General features: G+C 43.5%; 1 protein-coding gene and 1 pseudogene across 1 annotated transcript; one reads left to right on the plus strand and one right to left on the minus strand.

Annotated features, from left to right (window-relative positions):
- Positions 1 to 458: 458 nt before the first annotated feature.
- On the minus strand, positions 459 to 7533 carry LOC142938334 (ADP-ribosylhydrolase ARH1-like; annotated as a pseudogene).
- Positions 7534 to 14896: 7363 nt separating this feature from the next.
- On the plus strand, positions 14897 to 22928 carry LOC142938306 (putative E3 ubiquitin-protein ligase HERC1). The gene is made up of 13 exons (XM_076081595.1): positions 14897 to 14954; positions 15185 to 15456; positions 15986 to 16201; positions 17082 to 17202; positions 18125 to 18362; positions 18454 to 18626; positions 19354 to 19509; positions 19614 to 19720; positions 19803 to 19913; positions 20006 to 20176; positions 21168 to 21407; positions 21641 to 21724; positions 22175 to 22928. The coding sequence occupies exons 1-13, from the start codon at positions 14897 to 14899 to the stop codon at positions 22832 to 22834; spliced, it is 2607 nt and encodes an 868-aa protein (XP_075937710.1). The 3' UTR covers positions 22835 to 22928.
- The last annotated feature ends 3018 nt before the right edge of the window (positions 22929 to 25946 follow it).

Below are 25946 nucleotides of genomic sequence, written 5' to 3' on the forward strand. Positions count from 1 at the left end.
TTCTCTCCTCTAGGAAAATATAATTAATAAAAAAAATAAAATGGACAAGACAAAAAAAATATTAAAACAACAATGGCCAAAAAAATAAAGTTTTCAACTTAACTTCAAAGCTTTGTTTTAATTTATTGTATCATTAATTGTACTTGTTTGAGTGTTCGTTTTGCTTTGCACTGCATGAAGCGGTTAACATCCATAATGAGACACATTTATTTTTCATTACACAACAAGAGCTCGTTAAACATTTGCTATTATGTCACTGTGGCGGCCCTGCCTCTAACAGCAGTGGTGGCTGATTGACTGCAGAGCACCTGGTCCTGGAGCATAAAGCTGCTCCAGTGTTGCTCTGGTATACGGGGAGTGATCGCTGCCGGTTATGTTTGGTTCTGCTGACAACACGCACACTTTATCACACACGCATCCACGTTGACATTACTGATGTTACTGACTGACACACTTCATAAAGTTAACCATTTCTTTATTTGGTTAAAATAAACACTTTACATAACCATCATCTGTTGTGTCTTTGCCGTATTTGTCATAGCCTAGGAGCCGGGTTGTGACAGTCACGCTGACGAAATTAAGTAATTACCTCAGAGGGGGATTTTTTGGATTCTCATTAGCTTGAATTTGTTCCACTCGCATGTTAATTTAAAATGGTCACTAGAGGGAACCGTCTTAATACACCAGCCTGGTGAGGCACACGGTCCTCGTTGCAGAAATGACTCTTCTTTGGGTTAGTGGGGCACTCTGCTTTCCCTTCAGGCCAGTATGACGCCACACTTTGTGGCTCAGCGACAGCTCTCTAGAGCTCTCTAGATCGATGTACCACAGGCCGTGTGGCCTAGTTTCCCCTCAGTGTAAGATGCTGGGACGCAGTGTGTGTGTGGCGGCCTTCTCAGTGCGACAGGGCGTAGAGCTGCTCGGCGCTGCGGTCCCGGTGTTAAGTACTGAGTTAACGAGTGCGCATGCGTGTAAGGCAGTTAGTTCTAGAGGAACGGAAGACGTGTAACCATTGTTGTTAATGTCGTGCATACGTATTAAGTAAAGTCTTAAACATGTACAGTTGTCGCTGGAGTTATTGCATTAACATGGTAGCAGAGGATGGTTGCTGGCAATTACAAAGTTCCGCCGCCGTTTGACGAGAAGAAGTCCTACGAGAGCTGGAAAAATGAAGTTGAAATTTGGAGGCTGGTGACGGACCTCGAGGAGAAGAAGCAGGCCTTGGCGGTCGCTTTATCGCTGACGGGAAGAGCGAGGGATAGTGCACTAGAAATTGCAGCAGTGGATTTGAACGACGATGAAGGAATGAATGTACTTCTCACGAAATTGGACGCTGTGTTTTTGAAAGAGGAAACGGATCGCCAGTACGAGGCGTACACAGAGTTTGACCGGATCACAAGAGAAAATGGCGTCTCCATGGTCGATTACATTGTCGAGTTTGAGTGCCGGTAAAACAGAATACGTAAGTTCAAGATGGAGCTTCCAGATGCTGTCAGCTTTCAAGCTACTTGATACTGCAGGACTTAATGTTAAAGACAAACAATTAGCGCTTACCGCATGTCCAAACCTTTCGTTTGTAAACATGAAGTCAGCCTTGAAAAGAATCTTTGCCGATAATTCTCCACAAGAGGGAGCTGATGACCTCCGTGTGTGTGGGGGTGCTGCCGAATCTGCCTACTACACACGGTTTACCGGCAAGCGTGAAAGTAATGCCAGGTCAAGCCCACAGATCCATACGGCTGTTCAAGGGACGAATCCACTGGACAGATACAGTAGATAGATAGATAGATATCTCTCCACACACACACACACACACACACACACACACACACACACACACATTATTTTAAAACGAAAAGTAAGAAACATATGTATGAATTTTATATTGTCTTCAGGAGCAATATTTTATAATAAAAATGAGTTCTGTGCGGTTGAACTAAACCAAACCAGTGAAATTGAGACTGTAACAGGTTAATAGAAGTTTGCTGATGTAGGAGATCTGACTACAGCATGACAACATAACAAAGCCTGATTTCAGCAGGTCATACCACTGCCACTTGGCACAGAAGTAGTCCCGGTCTCTCTCGGCCTCCTCCACGGCGTAGCCTCGACCCTGAACAAAGCTCTTTGCTATTGGACAGGCCTCGTTCAACAGGCCTAGACCCCAGGCAGTTATTGGCCTGCGCTGGACCGCGTATGCCGTGAAAAGGGCCGATGCTACGGCTCCCAGGAAACCAGTGGGGTGAGGATGGGTCATCCTGCCCGTCTCTACTGCAACAGCCACCAGCGACAACAGCTGGTCAGGCTTCGGATACCTGATGGGGAAAAAGTATTTACGTCCTTATCGGCTTTTATTATGTTATTATGATATATGTAGCTGAAGGTTCCACCATAAACCTAATGAGGTCCATCATATAGAAGATAAATACGTTTTCTGTGTTAGTATTCTGTCGGGATTAAAAACTTCTGTTTACAGTAATTACCTCTTTTCATGCTTTAATTGACTCCACATTGTTGTTGTTTTTACTGGTTCTGGCTCACGCTTTCACCCTGGAACTCTGTTTATGTTATTTTCTGCTTAGTGATCAAAGACTGTGATTCCACTGCTGCATTTATTATAAATTACTTTGGATAAAAGCAGCAGCTGTGTGCCTCAACTGTAAATGTGTTTGAAATGTTTAATGTCACGTTTTCTTTGTGTCCTTGGGTGACCAAACCAAGTTGCACTATGCATTTTTAATAATGCTACTCCACTGACATTTCATTTTGCTTTATCATCCTAACCTTTTCCAGAACCTGCCTGAATATTTCTTTCTCTTTCTGCAATTTAAATTGAACAATTTAAAAGCTGGTGACTACCATCCAATTCCGGATTAATTCCTCTTTACAACCAAATGTGACGAGTTTAGAGCTTAAACGATTAGTGGAATCATTGCTTAGTTGATCTACATTATATTATTATATTAATCGCAACTATTTTGTTGACTGATTAATTGTTTAAATCACGTTTTGAGCAACAATGTCAAACACTCTCAGATTCTCCAACCTAAAGATGAGCTTGTTTTTGATCTGGGAAACTGGGATGGACATTTTTCCCTACACTTAATTAATAGATCAAATAATCAGAAGATCAATCGATTGAAAATAATCATCAGATCATTGTAGATCCCAAAAACCAGAGTGAGGAAATGTATTCACACTTACTCATCGTATTTCAGAGACAGTAAGTCAGGAGTTATTTTGGACTCTGACCTTAACTTTGAAAGTCATGTCAGTAACTCTCTCACTTTAAAAACAAATCAATAATTGGGAGGATTTATATATCAAGCCATTTCTTTTAAGAAACTTGTTTCGACATAGTATAGTATGTCGAAACAAGTCATAGTAAATGTAGTTCATGTTACCAACTACCAAGGAGGGCTACTGTAATGCTCCCTAACCCCAAACATACAACTGTAGTTACTGTCTGTGTCTGAGAGGTGAATCCGGGTTCTTTGCTTTTTTTGGGTGGAAGGGTGTTTTACATGTGCCTTTTGATGTAACACACACTGAGTTTACTTATTAATAAATTTGCTTCATGAATAAAATGTCCTTGCATATTACTACAAATATCAAGTATGTCCCAAACTAAAACTAAACCCTACAGATTTCAGGAGACAAATGAAAGTCCAAAGACAACAGAGAGGTGCTTAGATTTGCTGGATCAGCTGCCATTTAAAAGATATGAATTGAACGTATCTCCTTTTCCCTCGCTTAGTCATCAAGTTGCCCTCTACCTGCTCGAGAAGGCAATACCGCAATATAATTGACAATTAAAAAATAATAACCATGGAGGAGAGAACATTGAAACTGGAATGCATAAGGATAAGACTGTTATTGTATTTCTATTCTAAGGATTTTGATTGATTGAATAATTTAATAGCACATCAAAAATAACAATAATATAAATAATAAAAGAATATGCATGGGAAAAAGCCTAAAATGCTCTCACGGTTCTACTCCAGTTTTGATTAAAACGATCAAATCAAATAAACTTAAGTGATTAAAAAATAATTTTATTAAAAATTGTAAACAGTGACAGGGATCTGAGCTGTTTACTATTGTCCCACATGTTGCAATATATACACTAGACATTTATAAATGGACATATTAATAATACACATGATAATATTGTGTAAATAATCGAGCGCCTCTTAATTTATTTTATACGAACAGTTATGGTTACAGACTCTCTCTCCACCTCCCTACACTCATATTGTATTTAGAGTGTAACTCATTCGCCAAGAAATAGACGCTCAATAAACAAAGTGAAATATGAATTTCACTGACATCATTATTATGATTATATTTCAGGATATTGCAATAATGTTTTTATCGTTAATTCTTTTGGCCACAATAATCACAGGCGTAGATAGATTTTCGTATACAAGAACACCTAAAAAATGGGTACTAGAGACGTATGTGCTGGGTACGTGATGGGACAACCGTCCTACCTGAGACCAATGCACATGGACCTCATGGCCGCTCCACAGCCCATCCCCTCTGGATTCTAGGGCACTCTGTAGCCCCCTTCCTCTCCAGGCTTCAGCTGGGAGACTCCTTTAAGGGCAAATGAGAGTAAGTCCGATCTCTGCCATGACTACAAATAAATGAGATATGATTATAAAATTAACTTTGTGTCACCCAAAATGCTTGAAGGCCCTGGTTTCCTCCCATCCATGTCTTTCATACCCTCCACATATCGAGCAGCCGCCTCATGCATGAGTTCCTCCCCCGCCTTTCCTACGAGGGAGACAACGCAGAGCCAACTTGTTCAAACTGCAAACTGTTGTCCTTATTAACTTTTTAAAGATGAAAGGGGCCTGCTACCAAGAATGGCTGTTTGCCTTATCACAGCAAAGGTCAAGTTGAATTTCTACCATTTTCATTTCACTTGTGCAGAGCCGTAATAGAGCAGCAAATCAAGGCAAGACTGGAAATTAGATTAGACCTTTAGTTATGAGGAGGGTGTGGTGTGTGTGTCCCAGTGAGGGCTCAACAGAACACCGATTATCGAATCCAATAAATTGCTCGTTTGAAATGAAAATAGCAACGGAGGGACAGAAACTGGATAGAGAAAATAGTTTCAATGTCCTTTTAACCTCACCAGTGGCCAGTCCTTCAGCCGGTGCCAGATGCTGAACTGTGTCGTCGCTCACCGGCCAGTCAGGGAGCTCGGCCTTGATGTTCTTCAGACCACCAAGCTCTTTGAGCTCCTGCAAGGAGAGAAAGGGCAAGGGCAGACATTTTAGGGTAACACCACCTTCAGTAGTGCTTTAGTTTTATCACAACCTTAGCCCCTCCTTTCATATTGGTCCTGCACTGACCTGATGAATAGCTGGTCCCGACTCATTGTACTCCCAGAGCTGGTTCCTGTATCCCAGAGCATCACCAACACCACTTAGCAACACGGCTGCTTTATAGTGCTCCACTGTAGCCGAGCTAATGGGACAAAAGAGAACAAACAAATGTATGTATGCCACTGAGCCATAAGGAAACTAAGCCACTCCAGGGAAACTATAAAACCAGAAAATTGCAAATGTAGATGCTCTTTTTAACAGTCCAATTTTCACTGTAACAGTACTGAGGAGAAGATGTTTTATGAGTTTTTATCAAGATCATTTCTTCTGTCTGAGTAATTTCAACTGAAGCGGTGTTGCACATTTAAATGTTTATATTTGATTTGTAGAAAAACACCAGTAACATCACCAGCGTTATCTGTTTCTATTGATCATAATGCAAATAAAAAACACTGTGCTAAGTGAACACTTCAAAATAATATTACAACAAATAAATGATATATAAACACACACACACATGCATGAAGACATCCTTTTCGGACCATTTATGTAACATTCAAACATCGACATGTCAACGAGTCATCTTAGACATTACGTTACTCTCTGGCTTGATTTGAGAATACTTTCAGTCAAATGTTGCACTTGCTGCAGGAAGTCTCCATGCTGTGGTCAGTGGAAGTCTCACCGGTCCATTGCATGGTGTCAATGTACATGTTGAGGTTTAAAACAAAGGATGTGAGAGCCTGCAGGCCGCAGGTACTTTTCTGCTGCGAGCTTCTTACTGCGCATCAGAAAAATGAGCTGGATCCGGTTCAAAATTAAAAACAATATTTAATGTACTACACAAAGTTCACTTACAAACTGAATTAACTATCAATAGTAATATTTCATGAAATAGAGGCCCCATCCGCACCACACGACAGACTGGTGTGTCCGCCTCGTGGTCCAGATGAGGTCTGATTATCTCCGGGGATTCAGTTTCTTTGTCTCTCCAAAGTCTCTGAAATGTCTCATATTACACATTCCTTAGCCCATCGATCAGCTCAGTGATTGGCTGAACCCTTCGGCCTTCAGTCGGCCACTTCCTTGACCAATTCACCCCCCTTCTTGAAGGCTGTGCTCAGAAAGTCTCCAGCAACATCCCCCTCTCTCTGACTTAATGGCGGTGTCATAAAGTCTCTGGTTTCTCTCACAGTGCACAACAAATTCAGTAACTCTCCCTTTAGTTTAAACCTTCTACAAGTAAACATATTGTAACACATAATATCCATCGCTAGGAGCGCTTTAAAACTTAAATTCCTCACATACAGATCCACTGGTGCCTGTTCCGTGCTTTCTGAAACAGCATGGACTTTCTCGGGCTTGTATTTTGATGGCTGCTACTGTGTTTTTGTCCTTCACATATTAGCAAAGTGGTTGGGCTTTTTGCATTTGTTACACTGACGTCCTTTTGCGGGGCATTGCTCCGTGCGACCGTGTTCTCTTCCTGCTAACTGCATGAACAGACTGGCTAGCTGTATTAGCGGCGGGGCAACCCATAGTCTTTAGCTGCTGCTGTGACAGCTCGTGTGAGCTGCAATGTCGATCGCTTTCTCGAGCGTGAGATCTGGACCGTGACTGAGTAGTTTTTCCCGGACTCTTGGAGAGTTTGTACCGAAAACGATCCTGTCTCTAATCATCTCATCACCGTTAGGGTAGTTGCAGTCTTTTACTAGCAGCTTTAGCTCAGTCACAAACTGGTCCAAATGTTCACAATCCTTCTGTATCTTTTCGTCAAATGTATATCGCGCGAAAATGGGGTTAGCTTTGGGCGTTACAAATGCTTCAAACTTCGCATAGTACATTTGGAGTACCTTCCTCTCATCTGCCGTGAGGGTCCATGTATTATATACATCTCTGCCTTTTTCACCGACCCACAGGAGTAGATAGCTGCACTTTTCTTCCTCCTCTTTAGCGCTCAGCGGGCCGGAGAACATTAGCTCCACATGCTGGCGAAACTTTCTCCATGCGTCGGGCAGGTTAGATGAATCCCAATCCACCCGTGGCGTGGGGACGCCTGTGTTCTCCATCTTCCGTCGTCAGGTCGAAGTGAAAACCAAGCTATTCTGACACCATGTACTACTCTGTTTCTACTGACATGTACGTGTCTAAGTAAAACGAATGATACCAGTTTGTCTCATAGGGCGCGGTGGGCGTCCATCTTTGTTTGTATCGTTCGTTGAACCGGAAGTATCCAAGATACTACACCGACTAGTCCAATCGAACACACTAAAGTTCCTGAAGACGATCCTCTGCCTGGTCCATCCAAGAAACGGAAGAGAAAGACTAACAGAGTAGAAGAGGAGAGGAGCAGCAAAAAAAGCAGATGGTGTGATGAGTTTGCTGAAAGCGACACCGACTTCAACAAGGAAACTGAAACTAGTCCAATCGAACACGCTAAAGTTCCTGAAGACGATCCTCTGCCTGGTCCATCCAAGAAACGGAAGAGAAAGACTAACAGAGTAGAAGAGGAAAGGAGCTGCAAAAAAGTCAGACGGTGTGATGAGTCTGCTGAAAGCAGCACCGACTTCAACAAGGAAACTGAAACTAGTCCAATCGAACACGCTAAAGTTCATGAAGACGATCCTCTGCCTGGTCCATCCAAGAAACGGAAGAGAATGACTATCACATCAGAAGAGGAGATGAGCAGGGAAATAAGCAGATGGTGGGATGAGTCTGCTGAAAGCAGCACCGACTTCAACAAGGAAACTGAAACTAGTCCAATCGAACACACTAAAGTTCCTGAAGTCGATCCTCTGCCTAGTCCATTCAAGAGACGGAAGAGAATGACTATCACATCAGAAGAGGAGATGAGCAGGGAAATAAGCAGATGGTGGGATGAGTTTGCTGAAAGCGACACCGACTTCAACAAGGAAACTGAAACTAGTCCAATCGAACACGCTAAAGTTCCTGAAGACGATCCTCTGCCTGGTCCATCCAAGAAACGGAAGAGAAAGACTAACAGAGTAGAAGAGGAGAGGAGCAGCAAAAAAAGCAGATGGTGTGATGAGTCTGCTGAAAGCAGCACCGACTTCAACAAGGAAACTGAAACTAGTCCAATCGAACACGCTAAAGTTCCTGAAGACGATCCTCTGCCTGGTCCATCCAAGAAACGGAAGAGAAAGACAAACAGAGTATAAGAGGAGAGGAGCAGCAAAAAAAGCAGATGGTGTGATGAGTTTGCTGAAAGCGACACCGACTTCAACAAGGAAACTGAAACTAGTCCAATCGAACACGCTAAAGTTCCTGAAGACGATCCTCTGCCTGGTCCATCCAAGAAACGGAAGAGAAAGACTAACAGAGTAGAAGAGGAGAGGAGCTGCAAAAAAGTCAGATGGTGTGATGAGTCTGCTGAAAGCAGCACCGACTTCAACAAGGAAACTGAAACTAGTCCAATCGAACACGCTAAAGTTCCTGAAGACGATCCTCTGCCTGGTCCATCCAAGAAACGGAAGAGAAAGACTAACAGAGTAGAAGAGGAGAGGAGCAGCAAAAAAAGCAGATGGTGTGATGAGTTTGCTGAAAGCGACACCGACTTCAACAAGGAAACTGAAACTAGTCCAATCGAACACGCTAAAGTTCCTAAAGACGATCCTCTGCCTGGTCCATCCAAGAAACGGAAGAGAAAGACTAACAGAGTAGAAGAGGAAAGGAGCTGCAAAAAAGTCAGACGGTGTGATGAGTCTGCTGAAAGCAGCACCGACTTCAACAAGGAAACTGAAACTAGTCCAATCGAACACGCTAAAGTTCCTGAAGACGATCCTCTGCCTGGTCCATTCAAGAGACGGAAGAGAATGACTATCACATCAGAAGAGGAGATGAGCAGGGAAATAAGCAGATGGTGGGATGAGTCTGCTGAAAGCGACACCGACTTCAACAAGGAAACTGAAACTAGTCCAATCGAACACGCTAAAGTTCCTGAAGACGATCCTCTGCCTGGTCCATCCAAGAAACGGAAGAGAAAGACTAACAGAGTAGAAGAGGAGAGGAGCAGCAAAAAAAGCAGATGGTGTGATGAGTTTGCTGAAAGCGACACCGACTTCAACAAGGAAACTGAAACTAGTCCAATCGAACACGCTAAAGTTCCTGAAGACGATCCTCTGCCTGGTCCATCCAAGAAACGGAAGAGAAAGACTAACAGAGTAGAAGAGGAGAGGAGCTGCAAAAAAGTCAGATGGTGTGATGAGTCTGCTGAAAGCAGCACCGACTTCAACAAGGAAACTGAAACTAGTCCAATCGAACACACTAAAGTTCCTGAAGTCGATCCTCTGCCTAGTCCATTCAAGAGACGGAAGAGAATGACTATCACATCAGAAGAGGAGATGAGCAGGGAAATAAGCAGATGGTGGGATGAGTTTGCTGAAAGCGACACCGACTTCAACAAGGAAACTGAAACTAGTCCAATCGAACACGCTAAAGTTCCTGAAGACGATCCTCTGCCTGGTCCATCCAAGAAACGGAAGAGAAAGACTAACAGAGTAGAAGAGGAGAGGAGCAGCAAAAAAAGCAGATGGTGTGATGAGTCTGCTGAAAGCAGCACCGACTTCAACAAGGAAACTGAAACTAGTCCAATCGAACACGCTAAAGTTCCTGAAGACGATCCTCTGCCTGGTCCATCCAAGAAACGGAAGAGAAAGACTAAAAGAATTGTCCAATCTAAAAATAGTTTTTAAATTATTCCAATTAATACTGGATGAGTTGATATGTACAGAGCAACAATTTATTGGAATAAATGATGTAACACACCATTTGGCGACTTCGTGTTGTTCCAGAGATTTTGAGCAACTCAAATCCTCCCCCTTGTCTGAGTTTTGGATATGCCTCTAAAATAAATTCTCTAAAGTCATCTGGATCAGTACGACTACCTGAAAATAGAAGATAATAATACAAACAATCGATCTAACTTGAAATATAATAACGTTTAATGTTTTTGAAAGGTAACTTGATTCAAGAAAAATACGTCTGTCCATCATGATGCCTGACTTACCTCGGAATGCAAGACGTTTTTCCCCCTAGTCCTGCAGCAGCAAGTCCATCTCTGGCTTATCGGTTTGTCCTCAATACAACAGAAAGAGTGAGTGTACGAATGAAGTCGTGCAGGCGCAGCAACAGTTCGCCTCCTTCTCCCTCTAATGCAGGGGTCACCAACCTTTTTGAAACTGAGAGCTACTTCAAGGTGAGTAGTACTGAGTAGTACGAAGGGCTACCCGCGTTCAAACCTCTAGTCTGGGCCTTTTCGGTCGGATTGTGTTGCCTCGCCTCTACCCCCGCCACCCCTGAGTTGTTGCCCCGCGGCCTGTTCCGAGGATTTACGGACCTGACGACGGGGTGCGCTCGCAGCTCGCGTCTGGCACCAACGGGATGCGCCCGCCATTCAGAACCTGAAAACCTAGTGTGGTCCGCCAGCCTCGTCCTGGCTGTCCGCCGTGCGCCTCCGGGTACCCAACTCTTAACTCTCTGCAAGCGTTTTTGATTAAAAAAAGAACAACAACTACAATTTTAGACGGAGCTCCATAATGACTAGTGCTATTTTTAGAACATGTCTTGCGGGCGACTCACTTGGTCCCTGCGGGCGACAGGGTGCCCGCGGGCACCGTGTTGGTTACCTCTGCTCTAATGTATGGACCAAACGGTCTAGAAACCTCGGCTAGAATCAAGTGAAGAGGATAAGCTATAATCAGAGAATAAGGACGTTGCAGAAGACGCATGTTGGCTAACGATATCATCGCACAATTTACAGGAATGCGATCTGACGCACAGCATGAATAAATAAATCACTCATCACCGGCGATAGTAATTTAGTCTACACAAGGGATTTAGCATGGAAAACATCCCGCAGCGGGTCTGCCAGCGGCCGCCCGGTCTCCGAATGGCCACAGCTGGCGCATAGAATGACTCAAGATTCTCAAGATGAAAGGCAAAACAGACTCTAGAACGGCATGACGTCACAAATAGATGAAAGGCACAATCATTTGTCCAGATCAAAGGCAAAGAAACTATAAAGCCTACCTACCCCAGACTTTGTCCACAGTTATTGAGAACTTTCAAGGCACACAGTACAGCTATTTATTCCTTCCTTATTTGAATAAATAAATATGAATCCGGCACAAATTTATCAATTTAGGGAGCGTCAAATGTTGAATCAGCAGGTCCGAATTAATGACCTTGAGCAGCAGCTAAAGGTAGCTAAGCATGACAATAATGTCAAGTCGGCCAAAATCAATGTCCTTGAGCAGGAGCTAAAGGCGGGTAGGCATGACAATAATGTCAAGGCGGGCCAAATCAATGACCTTGAGCAGGAGCTAAAGGGAGCTAAGCATGACAATAATGTCAAGTCGGCCAAAATCAATGTCCTTGAGCAGGAGCTAAAGGCGGGTAGGCATGACAATAATGTCAAGGCGGGCCAAATCAATGACCTTGAGCAGGAGCTAAAGGTAGCTAGGCATGACAATAATGTCAAGTCGGCCAGAATCAATGTCCTTGAGCAGGAGCTATAGGCGGGTAGGCATGACAATAATGTCAAGGCGGGCCAAATCAATGACCTTGAGCAGGAGCTAAAGGTAGCTAGGCATGACAATAATGTCAAGTCGGCCAGAATCAATGTCCTTGAGCAGGAGCTATAGGCGGGTAGGCATGACAATAATGTCAAGGCGGGCCAAATCAATGACCTTGAGCAGGAGCTAAAGGGAGCTAAGCAGGGAGCTAAGCATGACAATGATGTCAAGTCGGCCCAAATCAATGACCTTGAGCAGGAGCTAAAGGGAGTGTGGAGAATTTCAGTATTAGAAATATTATAAGTAGGATTAAATAACACCCCTAGTGGTGAGTAGAAGTGTCACAATAATAATAATGTCAAAATAGGTTAAAAAGTCACAAAATATTTACTTATGGAATGTATTATGTTTACAATATTCTTACTTGTAGAGGATATTATGTTATAGTATTTTACTCATTGAATGTATTAAACCATAGGAGTATAGTCACTAAAGGTATTAAAACACTGTATGAATAGTTTTGAGGGTCAGAAAGGGAACATTTTGAGTGAGTCTTTACAGAGGTGCAGCAGAGAACAGAGGGATGGACAACTGACCACCAGGACCTGAGGAGGAGTCCGGACGACTTCAACCAAACACTGAGATGATAACTGCCCCAAGCCAGGAGGGGCTATTGAATTTCGGCCAACCACAGAGGCTGATACTGGACATTTAAACTTTCGGACAGAGACTTTTAAATATAGGCTTAGTTCCAGAGGGTTTTGGAGAGAGTTCGCGCCGTTACCACTCTGGGTAGTTTACCAGCTGGGCTGGGCTATTAGGTGGGCCTTGTGAGAACTCTGCCCTGGGGACATATTGATATCGATAGAGTAATTCAGTTTGCAACTGTTCTAGCTTCTCTTGTTTATTAAATACTTTTTGGTTGTTAACCGGATCCAGTTCATTTTTGGTGCGACTGGAAAGTCCAGCGGTCTGGGTCTCCCCTGAAAACATCTAACCCTAACAGGAGCTAAGCAGGGAGCTAAGCATGACAATGATGTCAAGTCGGCCCAAATCAATGACCTTGAGCAGGAGCTAAAGGGAGCTAAGCAGGGAGCTAAGCATGACAATGATGTCAAGTCGGCCCAAATCAATGACCTTGAGCAGCAGCTAAAGGGAGCTAAGGATGACAATGATGTCAAGTCGGCCCAAATCAATGACCTTGAGCAGCAGCTAAAGGGAGCTAAGGATGACAATGATGTCAAGTCGGCCCAAATCAATGACATTGAGCAGCAGCTAAAGCGGGCTGAGCATGACAATGATGTCAAGTCTGAAGAGAGCCTCTTGCCAGCTGGAGCCGGCAAGAGGCTTCAGACTTGACATCATTGTCATGCTCAGCCCGTGAGTAGTACGAACAGTTATAGATTCTGTTATCCTTCATGTTCGAGAACATTTAATGTGCGTGTACTGTACCGAAAATAATGTTTATTTTCGTTGTTTAGTGCTGTATGGAATTGGTGTCCGTCTGCGCTACATGTGCATTTGAGCTAGCACAAAGATAACATGTTGTGAGTGTGATGCCCACCAATGTGTTGTCACATTGTTATGCATTTTGTTTTCATGCACAGCCAATATGTTTTAAAGTGAGCACACTTGTTTATTCCAGCAATAGTTTTATAAGTGACTGACCTAGTGGGAACAATGATGTTGCCACTAAAGCCACTAGAAGGCACTGTACTCCAGAGAAAGCTAGCACGACGTGAAGAGCGAAGCAGGATGTGAAATCCTTCTTTTCAAGTGACCAAGCGTTCAGGAGAGAACTGCAAGGCTAATAATGTTTAGCATTTTAAGACCATCCTACAGATATAATGATATATATGTATGTGTGTATAGTGTGTGTATAGATAGTGTGTATAGATACACATATATAGTGTATATATATATAGTATATACACATATATAGTGTGTATAGATGTGTATAGATACACATCTATACACACTATCTATGATGGCATGCTATAATGGCATGCTATGATGGCATGTTTCTTCCTCTCGTTAGCTCACTCCTCCATGACTGTGATGCCCCCCCCCCCCCCCCGCCATTCATCTCTCATGATGAGGTTCTTGTTTTGAGCTTCACTTCAAGACACTGTCGTAGTCTACCTACAGCAAAAAGACAAGAAAGACCATACAGATGTGCCCATTGTTCAAATAACAGTTCATTCTTCTGTTACTTTGGACAACGAAGGCTCGTTCCCAGTGAAGATTGTGATTTGTGAGAGTTCATGGAATTACCAGTCGCAGAAATCATCCGTACTGATATAGAGATGTTTAGTCGTGTGTGTGTATAAGGTTCTTCTCCAGAGTCAGAGTTCTACTACAGTAGAGTTTATAGAAACACACAGGAGTACAATGTACTGCTGTGGACGTATTTTAGACTCCTTAAAGAATCTATTACAGTTTAAGTTTTAAGCTTTATTTAGAATATTTTCACCTCTTTACTTTGATGTCAGAGAACTGAAGCTGTTATCTTTGATCTCTACAAAGACACCAGACTCCATTCACAGAAACAGTGATTTAACCTCTCAGACCACAGGAGTTGTTGCTCTACTGCTGCCTCCATCTGTTAGTGTGTTTGTGTTATTGTGTGACTTTGGTGATTCTGAACTACCGCTTTAAAACACCAAAGTCACACAATGACAAGTTAGGAGGCAACAGTAAACCAGCAACTCCTGAGTTCTGAGAGGTTAAATGACTGTTTTTATGAATGGAGTCTGGTGTCTTTGAAGAGAACAAAGATAACAGCTTCAGTTCCCCTCAGAAAGGTCTGTCTGACATCAAAGTAAAGAGGAGAAAATATTCTAAATAAAGCTTAAACTGATATAGATTATTTTAGGAGTCTAAAATATGTGTTTCTATAAACTCTACTGTAGTAGAACACTGATGATGGAGAAGAACCTCATACTAACGCACTTCTAAACATCACTACTGTCCTTTTTAAAATGAATCATCAGTACTGATGCTTAAACTTCAGTGCTTTAGAGTATGGAAACACGAGCTCCGGTTGCCATTTCACTTCTCAACTACAGCATTTTTACCCTCAGTGGGTGTTTGAAACTCAGTGCACCCATTATAGATGAATCCATAATGGCTCATAAAGGCTTGTGCCCGCATGACGACTCAGCATTTCTCCATTTGATGAGCTCTTATAGAGTAATAATGCATTGCCCTGCATAGCTCCTAAGTGCTTAAAAGCAACATGGCCCATCCATCAAAAGTGTTACGTTGTGCATTTAAACATCTGAAAGGCTCCTCTCTTCCTCCCGTCTTCAGGCTTACCTCAGAGCTCACCGGACTCCCTGGCCGAGTCCTGGTTCCGGGCCAAACTGAGCCGCCAGCGGAGCTACAGCTCGGCACTGTTCTACGAGGAGTCGGACCTGGACCTGAGCCGCTCGCTGGGCATCCACGCTCTCATCGACAACATGGTCAGCTTCATCAGCGGCGATGTGGGCCTCGCTCCGGCCTTCAAGGAGCCGGAGGAAAGTATGTCCACCAGCCCACAGGCGACTATCCTGGCCATGGAACAGCAACAGAGCAGGGCAGAGGTGAGGGGCTCTCTCAGGACCTCTCTGGGTCTCTGTCTCACTCTAAGTGACGTCGCTTTAAAATGTTGCCTACGAAGCAAAGGATGTCTCATTTAGTTAAATTCCTCAACTCCCCTCTCCTCGTGTCTCTTCCTCGCCTCCTCCGCTCACATCTCAGGTGGAAGGCACTGGGATGCAATGAGAGGAGGCGAGGAAAATTGATGGATGTACAAACTTAATCCCTGTGTGTTCATGGTAATGAATGAATCTACACGTCATCGATGTGTTTTAACAAGAGGAAGAAGAGATATCAGGCTTTGATACACACACAATACTTCTTGGATACAATCAATATTGTTGTTTTTCAGTAAGAAAATGGTAGAATATAACCAGATTTATTCTTTAAAACTACGTAGTGTCAAATGAATGAGGCAGATTTTCTGAAAACAGTAACACATTATTGGTAATAGTGCAGCTAAAAGATCTAGAAAACACATGCGACGCTGTTAGAATATCCACTCGACCACTGGGATTTGTTTTTAATCTCCAGCTGCGGTTGGAGGCGCTCCACCAGATTGTGGTGTTGATCTCCGGCATGGAGGAGAAGGGCAGCCAGCCCGGGGACGCGGATCGATCCGGCGGCGCCTTCCAGTCCTCCTCCCTGCTCACCTCTGTCAGGTTGCAGTTCCTGGCGGGTTGCTTTGGCCTCGGCACCGTGGGCGCCGGAGGCCTGAAGAGGGAGAGCGTGCAGCTGCATCACTACCAGGTACGTGTGAGCCTCATCAACTGCTGATACTGATGAGCATCGATAGTCAAGTGACAGTTCAGTTTAACTCAAACTTGTAATGCTGCAACATTTTTTGCTGCTTTGATACAAATGGAAAGCTTGCACAGAAGATGTCAAATGTAACTTGATTTACTCAGATTTAAGAGTTGTTGGATACACAGAATTTGGTGGTCGTGACTCTGCATGCACAGCGAAGCACCAATCACAATTACTCTCATCAATTTATCAAACAACCAAAGCAGGAAAAAAGAGAAACACTGAAACAAAAAATTTGATTTCAAAAGTGAGAAAATGTTTCTGCTGCAGAAAGGATGATGTTGAAGAAACGGGTACTTTGTTGTCATCTGGTGAAAATTATTTTTATATCACAAAAAAAATAAAAAATTCCCAAAGTCAGTTTTCAGCATATACATAGTTTATATGAAGTGGACGTAGTCATCATGACGTCACCCGTTGGTTTGTGGACTGATGTTTTGAAGACTCGAGTCGGGCGATTTCGCCGTCGCCCCTAAAGCATCCCCTGCTTTATGGTCCGTTTGACTCTAAATGGACCATAATCTACTAAATGAACATCATGCTGTATTGAAGAAGACTTGAAACTAGAGATTGAGACCATAAACTCATGTTTACAATGTTTACTGAGGTAATAAATCAAGAGAGAAGTAGAGTCATTTTCTCATAGACGTCTATACAACCAGAGGAGTCGCCCCCTGGTGGACACTAGAGAGAATGCAGCTTTAACACATGAAGCATCGGCTTCACTCAGCAGAACCGGAGGTTGGCGCCTGGTTGTCAGTAATGTCGTGCAGCCTGAGTAGTGACCATATTAACTGTGTGTTTACATCTTTCTCTTTTGCAGGATGGTGTAAAAGCAACGAAGAGGAGCCTCCAGATGGAAATCCAGACAGCTGTTCATAAGATCTACCAGCAACTGTCTGTCACCCTGGAGAGAGCACTGCAGGCAAACAAGCACCACATAGGTAAGAGAGACGACTGCTGCACGACCTCAGCAGTGGAGCCTCCATCATTTATCAGGATCAAATTATTCAGGTTGTAGAATATACGAATTAAAGACATTGAACATTAACTTTTTTTTGTCGTACCTGCGATCTGCTCTCACTTGTTCATTCAAAGTGCAGGACAACTTTCAAAAGTAGTTAATTGGGCTTGTTTTACATTTACATTACTTCGGGGAAGGTTTTTGACGGGGGCCATGATGGAACACGCCCCCTCAGTTTGGCCTTGATGCCCCGCCCACATTGCCTCAGCCTCTTTCCCGTCAATCAATTTTTTACAGATTCTATTTCAGCATCCTTGAGATTCTGAATACTTATTGAATGCTAAGTGAAACACTGGGCACACAACCAGAGTAGAAGAAGAAGTGTGAGCGTTCTCCTGCTAACAGACTCTGTATGTAAATAATTATGAGGATGAATGTTTAAAAATAAAAAAATAAAACACACCCACAAGTCTTCGATCCACGTCGTTCACAACTGTATTTATAACAGAATATTAACTTTGTCTGCAGGCAACAGACAAAGTAGGAAATAATAACAACAAACGCAAACAGACAAAAAATAAACCTTTTAACTACGCAGATAAATGAATCCGCTCAATTCAACAAAACCTTCCACAACTGAAACGTAAATGCCGATTAATTATTCTATGAAATAAAAAGTTTTTATTTATTTATTTCACTGATAGTTATGTATCCGAGTTAAAATGATCTTTTACTTTTGGGTTAAATTCAGTATTTCTGTCGACCTAAAATCATCGTGCCGTCATTAAATTGACGACACCGACGGCAGAGCGGCTCCTGAAATGATGAATTTCCAGGCTTCGCTTTATTAACAGCCTGTTTGATTATTTTATCTCTTTCTCTCGACCTCTTCTCCGTCCTAGAAGCCCAGCAGCGCCTCCTGCTGGTCACCGTCTTTGCGCTGAGCGTCCGCTACCAGCCGGTGGACGTGTCCCTGGCCATCTCCAGCGGGCTGCTCAGCGTGCTGTCTCAGCTCTGCGGGACGGAGACGATGCTGGGCCAGCCGCTCCAGCTGCTGCAGAAACCCGGAGTGTCTCAGCTCAGCACCGCCCTCAAGGTGGCCTCCACACGCCTGCTGCAGATACTGGCCATCAGCACCGGGTAAGAGCTTTAGAAACCAGAGGAATGAAATCTGCACTTTGTAAAACCCGAAGATTATATCAACAAACTGTTTTGTCCTTTTGATTCGCAGGACGTACGCGGACAAGTTGAGTCCCAAGGTTGTCCAGTCGCTGCTGGATCTGCTCTGCAGTCAGCTGAAGAACCTGCTGTCCCAGGCGGGAGTCAGTCTTCTCTCTTCTGGAAAAGACCAAGAGGACAGCAAACAGGAGGACGGAGCAGACTCTGAAAAGAAAGACTTCAGAGGTGATGAAGGAGTTTTTATAATGCATGGTTAATACATGGTTAATACATGGTTAATACACGGTTAATACATGGTTAATACACGGATAACACACGGATAACACACGGATAACACACGGATAATACACGGATAACACACGGATAATACATACTGGTTTTCATCAACAGAAGCTATGATCAAACACTGTTGTTGACAATAGTATTTCCATTAACTAACTAAAATATAAAACTAATTTAACCTTGTTGGCAAGAATGATTTGGACGTAGACGCAACGTATATGTCTCTGGTAGCGACCTGTCAATCACCGTGTAGCCCCGCCCTAAAGCATCCCCTGCTTTATGGTCTGTTTGACTCTAAATGGACCATAATGTACTAAATGAACATCATGCTGTATTGAAGAAGACTTGAAACTAGAGATTGAGACCATAAACTCATGTTTACAATGTTTACTGAGGTAATAAATCAAGAGAGAAGTAGAGTCATTTTCTCATAGACTTCTATACAACCAGAGGAGTCGCCCCCTGGTGGACACTAGAGAGAATGCAGCTTTAACACATGAAGCATTGACTTTACTGGACAGAACCGGAGGTTGCCGCCTGAAAGAATGGTTAAAAACAGATCCCTTTAAGAGCAATAGTTACTGTGCCTACAGTGAAAGTGTTTGTTTTCCATGAAACATAACCAAAGGTCTGTAATTGTGTCCGTGTTTTTTATTGTCTCGTTCCTCAGCGTTGATCCGTAAGCAGCACACTGCTGAGCTGCACCTCGGAGACTTCCTTGTCTTCCTCAGGAGAGTGGTGTCCTCCAAGGCCATCCAGTCCAAGATGGCCTCCCCTAAATGGACCGAAGTGCTGCTCAACATCGCAGCGCAGAAATGCTGCTTAGGTACAACCAGCCGTTGTGACACACGACACCGTGTAACATGTGCGCCTGCTTCATGTTACAAAGCTGAGATATTCATTAACCCCTCGTGGCTGTTTTGATTCTAGGGGTCCCTCTGGTGGGCAACCTGAGAACTCGGCTCCTGGCTCTTCATGTGCTGGAGGCCGTCCTTCCTGCCTGTGAGGCCAATATGGAGGACGACCAAATGACACAGGTTTGTCGGCTTTCTTTGCTTTTTTTTTTTGTGCAACTCCTCAATAACAGCCAGTGAGCTGATAAAGTTTGTTCTCCTCTAGGTTGTCGAGCGGCTCTTCGCCCTTTTGTCCGACTGCATGTGGGAAGCTCCCGTTGCTCAAGCCAAACACTCGATCCAGATTAAAGAAAAAGTTCAGGAACTCAAACTGCAGGTGTAGTAATCATCCTCCATCCTCCCCCCCGACTCGTGTTTTGATTATTATGACTATTTGTTCGAGCGGCCGACGGTTTCTTTGATCCCCAGGGCGAGTCAGAGGAGGAGGACGAGAACCTTCCCATCCAGGAAGTGTCCTTTGACCCGGAGAAGGCTCAGTGTTGCATGGTGGAGAACGGCCAGGGTCTGACACATGGCAGTGGGGGTAAAGGCTACGGCCTGGCCTCTACCGGCATCTCCTCTGGATGCTACCAGTGGAAGGTACAGTTACTGTTTATTACCTTATCTCCTGCTGCTTCCACGCGCTCCTCGGATGCTTTGACATCCTGAATTGTGGAAGTTGTTCCGACTTCGGAAGCTACAAAGAAGATGTTCTGTATTTTACTACTCGGAGCATTTAAACAAGACGTTGATAGCCATTACAACTTCCGTAGTCTGAACCAAGACGGCAAACTTTATTACACCTTTCAACCTTGACAAAGGCAACACAGACCAGATCCACTACTTCTGTTCTTACCTTTCACAATAAAAGCCCTCAAATTCACTCAGAGGTATTCACTGAAAGGAAATATCTTACAGTGTCTTCGGCTGTAACAGTTCAGCTCAGACAGTCAGACGCTGCTCTGGGTCAACAGGATGCTGGTTGTTGGTCTTCTGCTTGTGAATCTGTTTTAACCTTTGAAGTGTTGACAAAATTGCATCGCTGCCAGTATGAATAGTTTTGATACAAAATATTAGCAGACGAGTATTTCCCATTATTGTGTTGTCTATTAGTCCCGCCCCCGGTGTGGAAAGACCAACTTTTCGAACTAATCAAGGTCCCTCTACGTGGACAGCAACTAACTGTTACAACCTTATACCCTCTTAAAATTGATACGCAATACATGAATTAATAACAAAGTTTCTCATCGTCAACACGTTTACTTTCGTTCGCCATCTTTCTCAGTCATGTGACGTCAATCGGCAAGTCGTGTAACAAAGTTTTCAACATCTTTCCTAGTTTTTGTTCCGACTTGAGGGGCGGGGCGTTCATGGGAACTTTCCCAGTCGGGAACTCATTTTTTTTTTAAACATTTCAAAATCTTCATGAAGCCAGCTGAATGTACACACCAGGGCTGAATAATCTGATAGTTAAGGAAGGATAACAGTAGAGGCGGAGCATTAATTGATGGGAAACTGCTTTACACAGAAATATAAACTTATCTAATTTTTTGCCTGTTTTGAACCACGTCCCGTTTTATTTCCTCTGTAGTTTTACATCGTGAAGGAGAACCGAGGCAATGAGGGCACGTGTGTGGGCGTTTCACGATGGCCCGTGCACGACTTCAACCACCGCCCCACGTCGGACATGTGGCTGTACCGGGCGTACAGCGGGAACCTCTATCACAACGGAGAGCAGACGCTGACTCTGAGCAGCTTCACTCAGGGAGACTTCATCACCTGCGTCCTGGACATGGAGGCCAGAACCATCTCCTTCGGCAAGAACGGAGAGGTGAGACACACTGAATATTGATTTGGATATTTAAAAAATAATTTAAAGTATCACAAACTGCGTTGATCATTGCTAGTCCGTCCCTAAATTATGAATGTCTCGTCTGGACATGGACACGCATGCATATTCATTTATTCACACACAATTCAATAGCAAAGACGAAACATAAAAGAGCCACATGTCCTCCTCGGGGTTCTGTGTTCATCTCTAACTGCTGACTTGTGATTCAACAGGAACCAAAGTTGGCCTTCGAGGACGTTGACGCCACAGAGCTCTATCCCTGTGTGATGTTCTACAGCAGTAACCCAGGAGAGAAGGTAACGCACATAAGCATCCACCTACTGCTCCATCTGCAGGAGTTCTTTCATCTGCTCATTTTTACAGTGACTCAGCTGTTACTGGGGGATGAGATTCCATAACTTTAAGCTTTTGTTCTGGTATGATCTCTGAGGGCGGATTCACAGAAGGATTGTTAGGGTTTTGCAGCTGTTAAACCTGCACAAATAATACAAAAAAAACCCTGTGTGATTCTTCTAGCAACAAATAATACTCACCCCCTGTGTCATTTACTCATATTTAAATGAGGTAGTATGCAAAAATGTGGCCATTTTTATGTTAATGAGCCACATTGCAAAAACAGTCCAATTCACAAAGACCATTACACGCAGTTACACTAATGTGATGCTTTCTATATATATATATATTATACATATATATATATTATATATATATATATTATATATGTATATTCTGCTTATTTGTTCCAGGTTAAGATCTGTGACATGCAGATGAGGGGCACACCTCGAGACCTCTTACCTGGCAACCCGGTCTGCAGCCCCATGGCCACTGTCCTGGCCGAGGCCACTACGCAGCTGATCCGCATCCTGCATCGCACCGACCTCTGGACCCACCGCATCAACGAGACCATGACCGAGCGGCTCCACAGGATCAAGCCTTGCTTTAGGGAGTCCGCCGGCACGTCCGGTGGCGGGGGTCAGAGGCTGAAGAAGAGTCGCTCGGTGCAGAGCCGCGAGGAGCACGACGCCCAGAGGGAAAGCCAGGAGACGCCCACGAGGACGGAGGAGGAGCGGGGACGCCACGGGCAGCAGCACGGCCTGGGGGAGCTGTCGGAGCACCACCTGAGGACGCTCTGCACGGAGGTGTGGCCGGTCCTGGCGGTGATCGGAGGGGCGGACGCGGGCCTGCGTGTCGGCGGGAGATGTGTGCACAAGCAGACCGGGAGGCACGCCACACTACTGGGCGTGGTGAAGGAAGGCAGCACCTCGGCGAAGGTGCAGTGGGACGAGGCCGAGATCACCATCAGGTACGGGGGGTTGTGGCACCTTTCTTTGACATTTTTATACGTTGCTATATTTGTTATTTGCTGGTATATTTTACAGATATACCAAATTGTAAGCAAGTTGTGAATTTATTTCAACATCGGCCATGTAAAGATTTTGACTGTCACTGCACACTCAAACAATATGTGCTGAGTCAGCAGCTTTTGCTTTTAACGAGGGGAAATCCATCACATGATTGTTGGTCCAACAGCAGCGCTCTGCACGATGTTAGAGACGCACCGACAGCAAGTCTTCTTATTGGCTGATCCTGATTCCTTAAATCGTTTTGAATAGTCTGACCTGCTGATTCAGAGGTCATTTATAGTTTAGACAAACTTTCCTCTTAACTTTTCTTTAAATGGAAAATTTAATTGGATGTTCATAAATTATGAACATGATTTGTAAATTTTCATATCATAGAAAACATTCTATTCTATACTGATGTATGTAGGTCTGTTTTAGAGTCAACGATTTATTATCCGTCTAAAGTGATGTATTTATTTATCTGTTTATACAAAACTATGAATGAATCTATTTACAAGAATGTAAAGTGTGTATATTATGTTTTATTAACTCACTGCGTGGAATATATATCAATATGATATATGTGAATATATTTCTTGTGTTTACCTGATGGTCTGAATAAGTCGCTAAATATGTCGCCAGTTGTTGTTTTTTTTTAGAAATAAAGTCGATAAGAGGGTTTGAAATGCGTGTAAATTCAAACCAGCACAGAATGGTCTGTATGTGAAACTGATCGGTGCGTCTCCAGTGCTCGTGTGACTTATGGTCGTCGGCAGTTTGACCTCATGGCTGATGAGAATGTATTCTGGAGCTTTCTTCACTGCCTGTATTCACATCCCTCTGACACCCTGCATTAGCCTCTTCATCGGTTTATTTTTCACCCTCCATTTCCCCCTCGCTCTAATTCACTGTTTTCATGTTTGTTATTGACTCATCATTAATCCACAACTCTTCTGCACGATGATTCACCGAGCGGCATGATTTTGTGCCATACCCACACACTCCATTTCTTTATTTGTCTCGCATGCTGTGCTCTTTCTCTCCTGCCCTTTCCCTCACTTTGTGTTTCCTTCCCTTGTCTCCTTTCACTCTCCACTCCCTTCTATTAAATTAAATTGTAATAAATTGTAATTGTAATAGTATAGTATGTTATTAAAAATGAAAATACTTTAGGCTTAAACCTTTATTTTAATCTCCATATACGTTGTACATTCATGACTTGTCATGTGTACATGTGAGCAACACATCAGCGCGGACACATGGACAGCAGGAGACATTCAACCGGCAACATGTTGGTTACAAACAGCCTCTTTGTTCTTCACAGTACAGGAAGCACTTCCTCTGTTGTTCTTGTTTCGATGAGGGAGCTGATCGTGAACCGTGCGCATCGTGTTACGCTTCATTCACGATACGGTGCTGGTGTTCTGTGGTGCAGCTCGTTCCTTAGTTTGACATCGTAGCTGGTTTATGTGCACGTGTAGAGTTAAAGTGAGACGGCAGACAGCAGCCTTTGCACAATAGTTAAGAGAGTAGAAAAGAAAGGATGATGATCGATTCAGAGCGGTAGAGCCGAGTGCCCCCATGACACACTTCTTCTTTTCTCACTGCAGGTCTCAGCAGTTTCCAGGAGAGCGTTGCAACGGACCGGATCCAGAGAATAATGGGGGTCCTTCAGAATCACAACGCGGGGTAAATAAACCGTAAGACATACGACCCGTTCACCCTGATCAGATGAGGACATCGTGTCTACATGCCTGATGAACAACAGCTGAAGCATGAGTGGGCTGATTGAATACACACTCATTTATTCCTCCTGGACTCAGTACGACCTCCAGTAACGTCTCAGACGGGAAGTATTACGAAAAAATACAAAAATACAAAATACAAAAAATATGACGTTGAGTATAAATCGTAATTTGTGTTACGATTTGTAACACAAATGTCACAGAGCCGGTTTCCAGCTGGCGTCCGTCAACCGTAGAAAAGACGTTCTGTGATTGACAGCTGACTGTGTGAGGAGCGTACAGATTCTATTCAGATTAAAACACACGGCAGTGAATTATATCTAAGTCTAAGCGCCTGTGAAGGTTTGTTTTCTTTGACGCTGAGCTCAAACAGTTACAAAAAACAAGATGAAAAGTGTTTGATTCATTGGTACTTCTGTACGCGTTGATGTCCAGCTTTCCTCCAAGAACAACGTCGCTCCAAACATGATTTAACACATTTGATAAAGTCAGTAAAGTCATAACAATGTTAAATTGGTAAAAGCATAGTAAAAGTCACGGTTTAGTATGTCATAAAATATAACAAAAGTTATAAAATAATATGTCATAAAATATAACAAACGTTATAAAATAATATGTCATAAAATATAACACAAGTTATTGTATAATATATCGTAAATATATAGTAAAAAGTTATAGTATATGTCATAAAATATATTTTTCTTAACACCTGGTGTTTTTATTGGACTGTAGTTTCACAGTACAGATGTTTATTTTAGTTATGCGTGTGTGTGTGTGTGTGTGTGTGTGATGCTGTGAGCGGTGGGCGGGGCCTCGGTGAGCTTACTGCTCTATTTATAGCCTGTGAATGGAACAAGGTCCTTCTGCTGCTTGTGTGTGTGTGTGTGTGTGTGTGTGTGGGCGTGGTCACATGTGGACCTGAACATGCTCTACTTGTCCTCCTCACACGTCATGTAACGCTTGTATGTTGCCGTCAGATAGCATCACACAGACGGAGAGGAATGTGGACGTACTAAGATTACCCCCCCCCCCCCCCAGCTTTCTATTTATTCAGTCTTTGTGCCGTTTCATGCCGTCCACCAATCAGATGCAGCCCCTCAGCCGATGTGTTGGCAGCGGCTTTATGAGGCTTATGTAACGTCCATTGGCGAGACGTCCGTCAGCCATCTGAGCTGCAGGGCAGCGACTGTAATCTGCAGCTGGAAACTCCTCCAATGTCACATTCATCCACCTGCTCACCAAGTACTCCAGTACTTTCACTTTACTGGATTCTATATTCATCAGACAGCTGGAGTTGGTTTTTGACTGTAAAGAGACAGATCGGATGTTTAGGAGTGTGTTTGTGCGAGGTTCTTCTCTACAGTCAGAGTTCTACTACAGTAGAGTTTATAGAAACACACAAAGTAATGTAGACTTTCATATTGGATCAT

Source organism: Anarhichas minor, unplaced genomic scaffold (genome assembly GCF_050575085.1).
Source record: "Anarhichas minor isolate MPS153535 unplaced genomic scaffold, ASM5057508v1 ptg000082l, whole genome shotgun sequence".
NCBI classification, from domain to species: domain Eukaryota; kingdom Metazoa; phylum Chordata; class Actinopteri; order Perciformes; family Anarhichadidae; genus Anarhichas; species Anarhichas minor.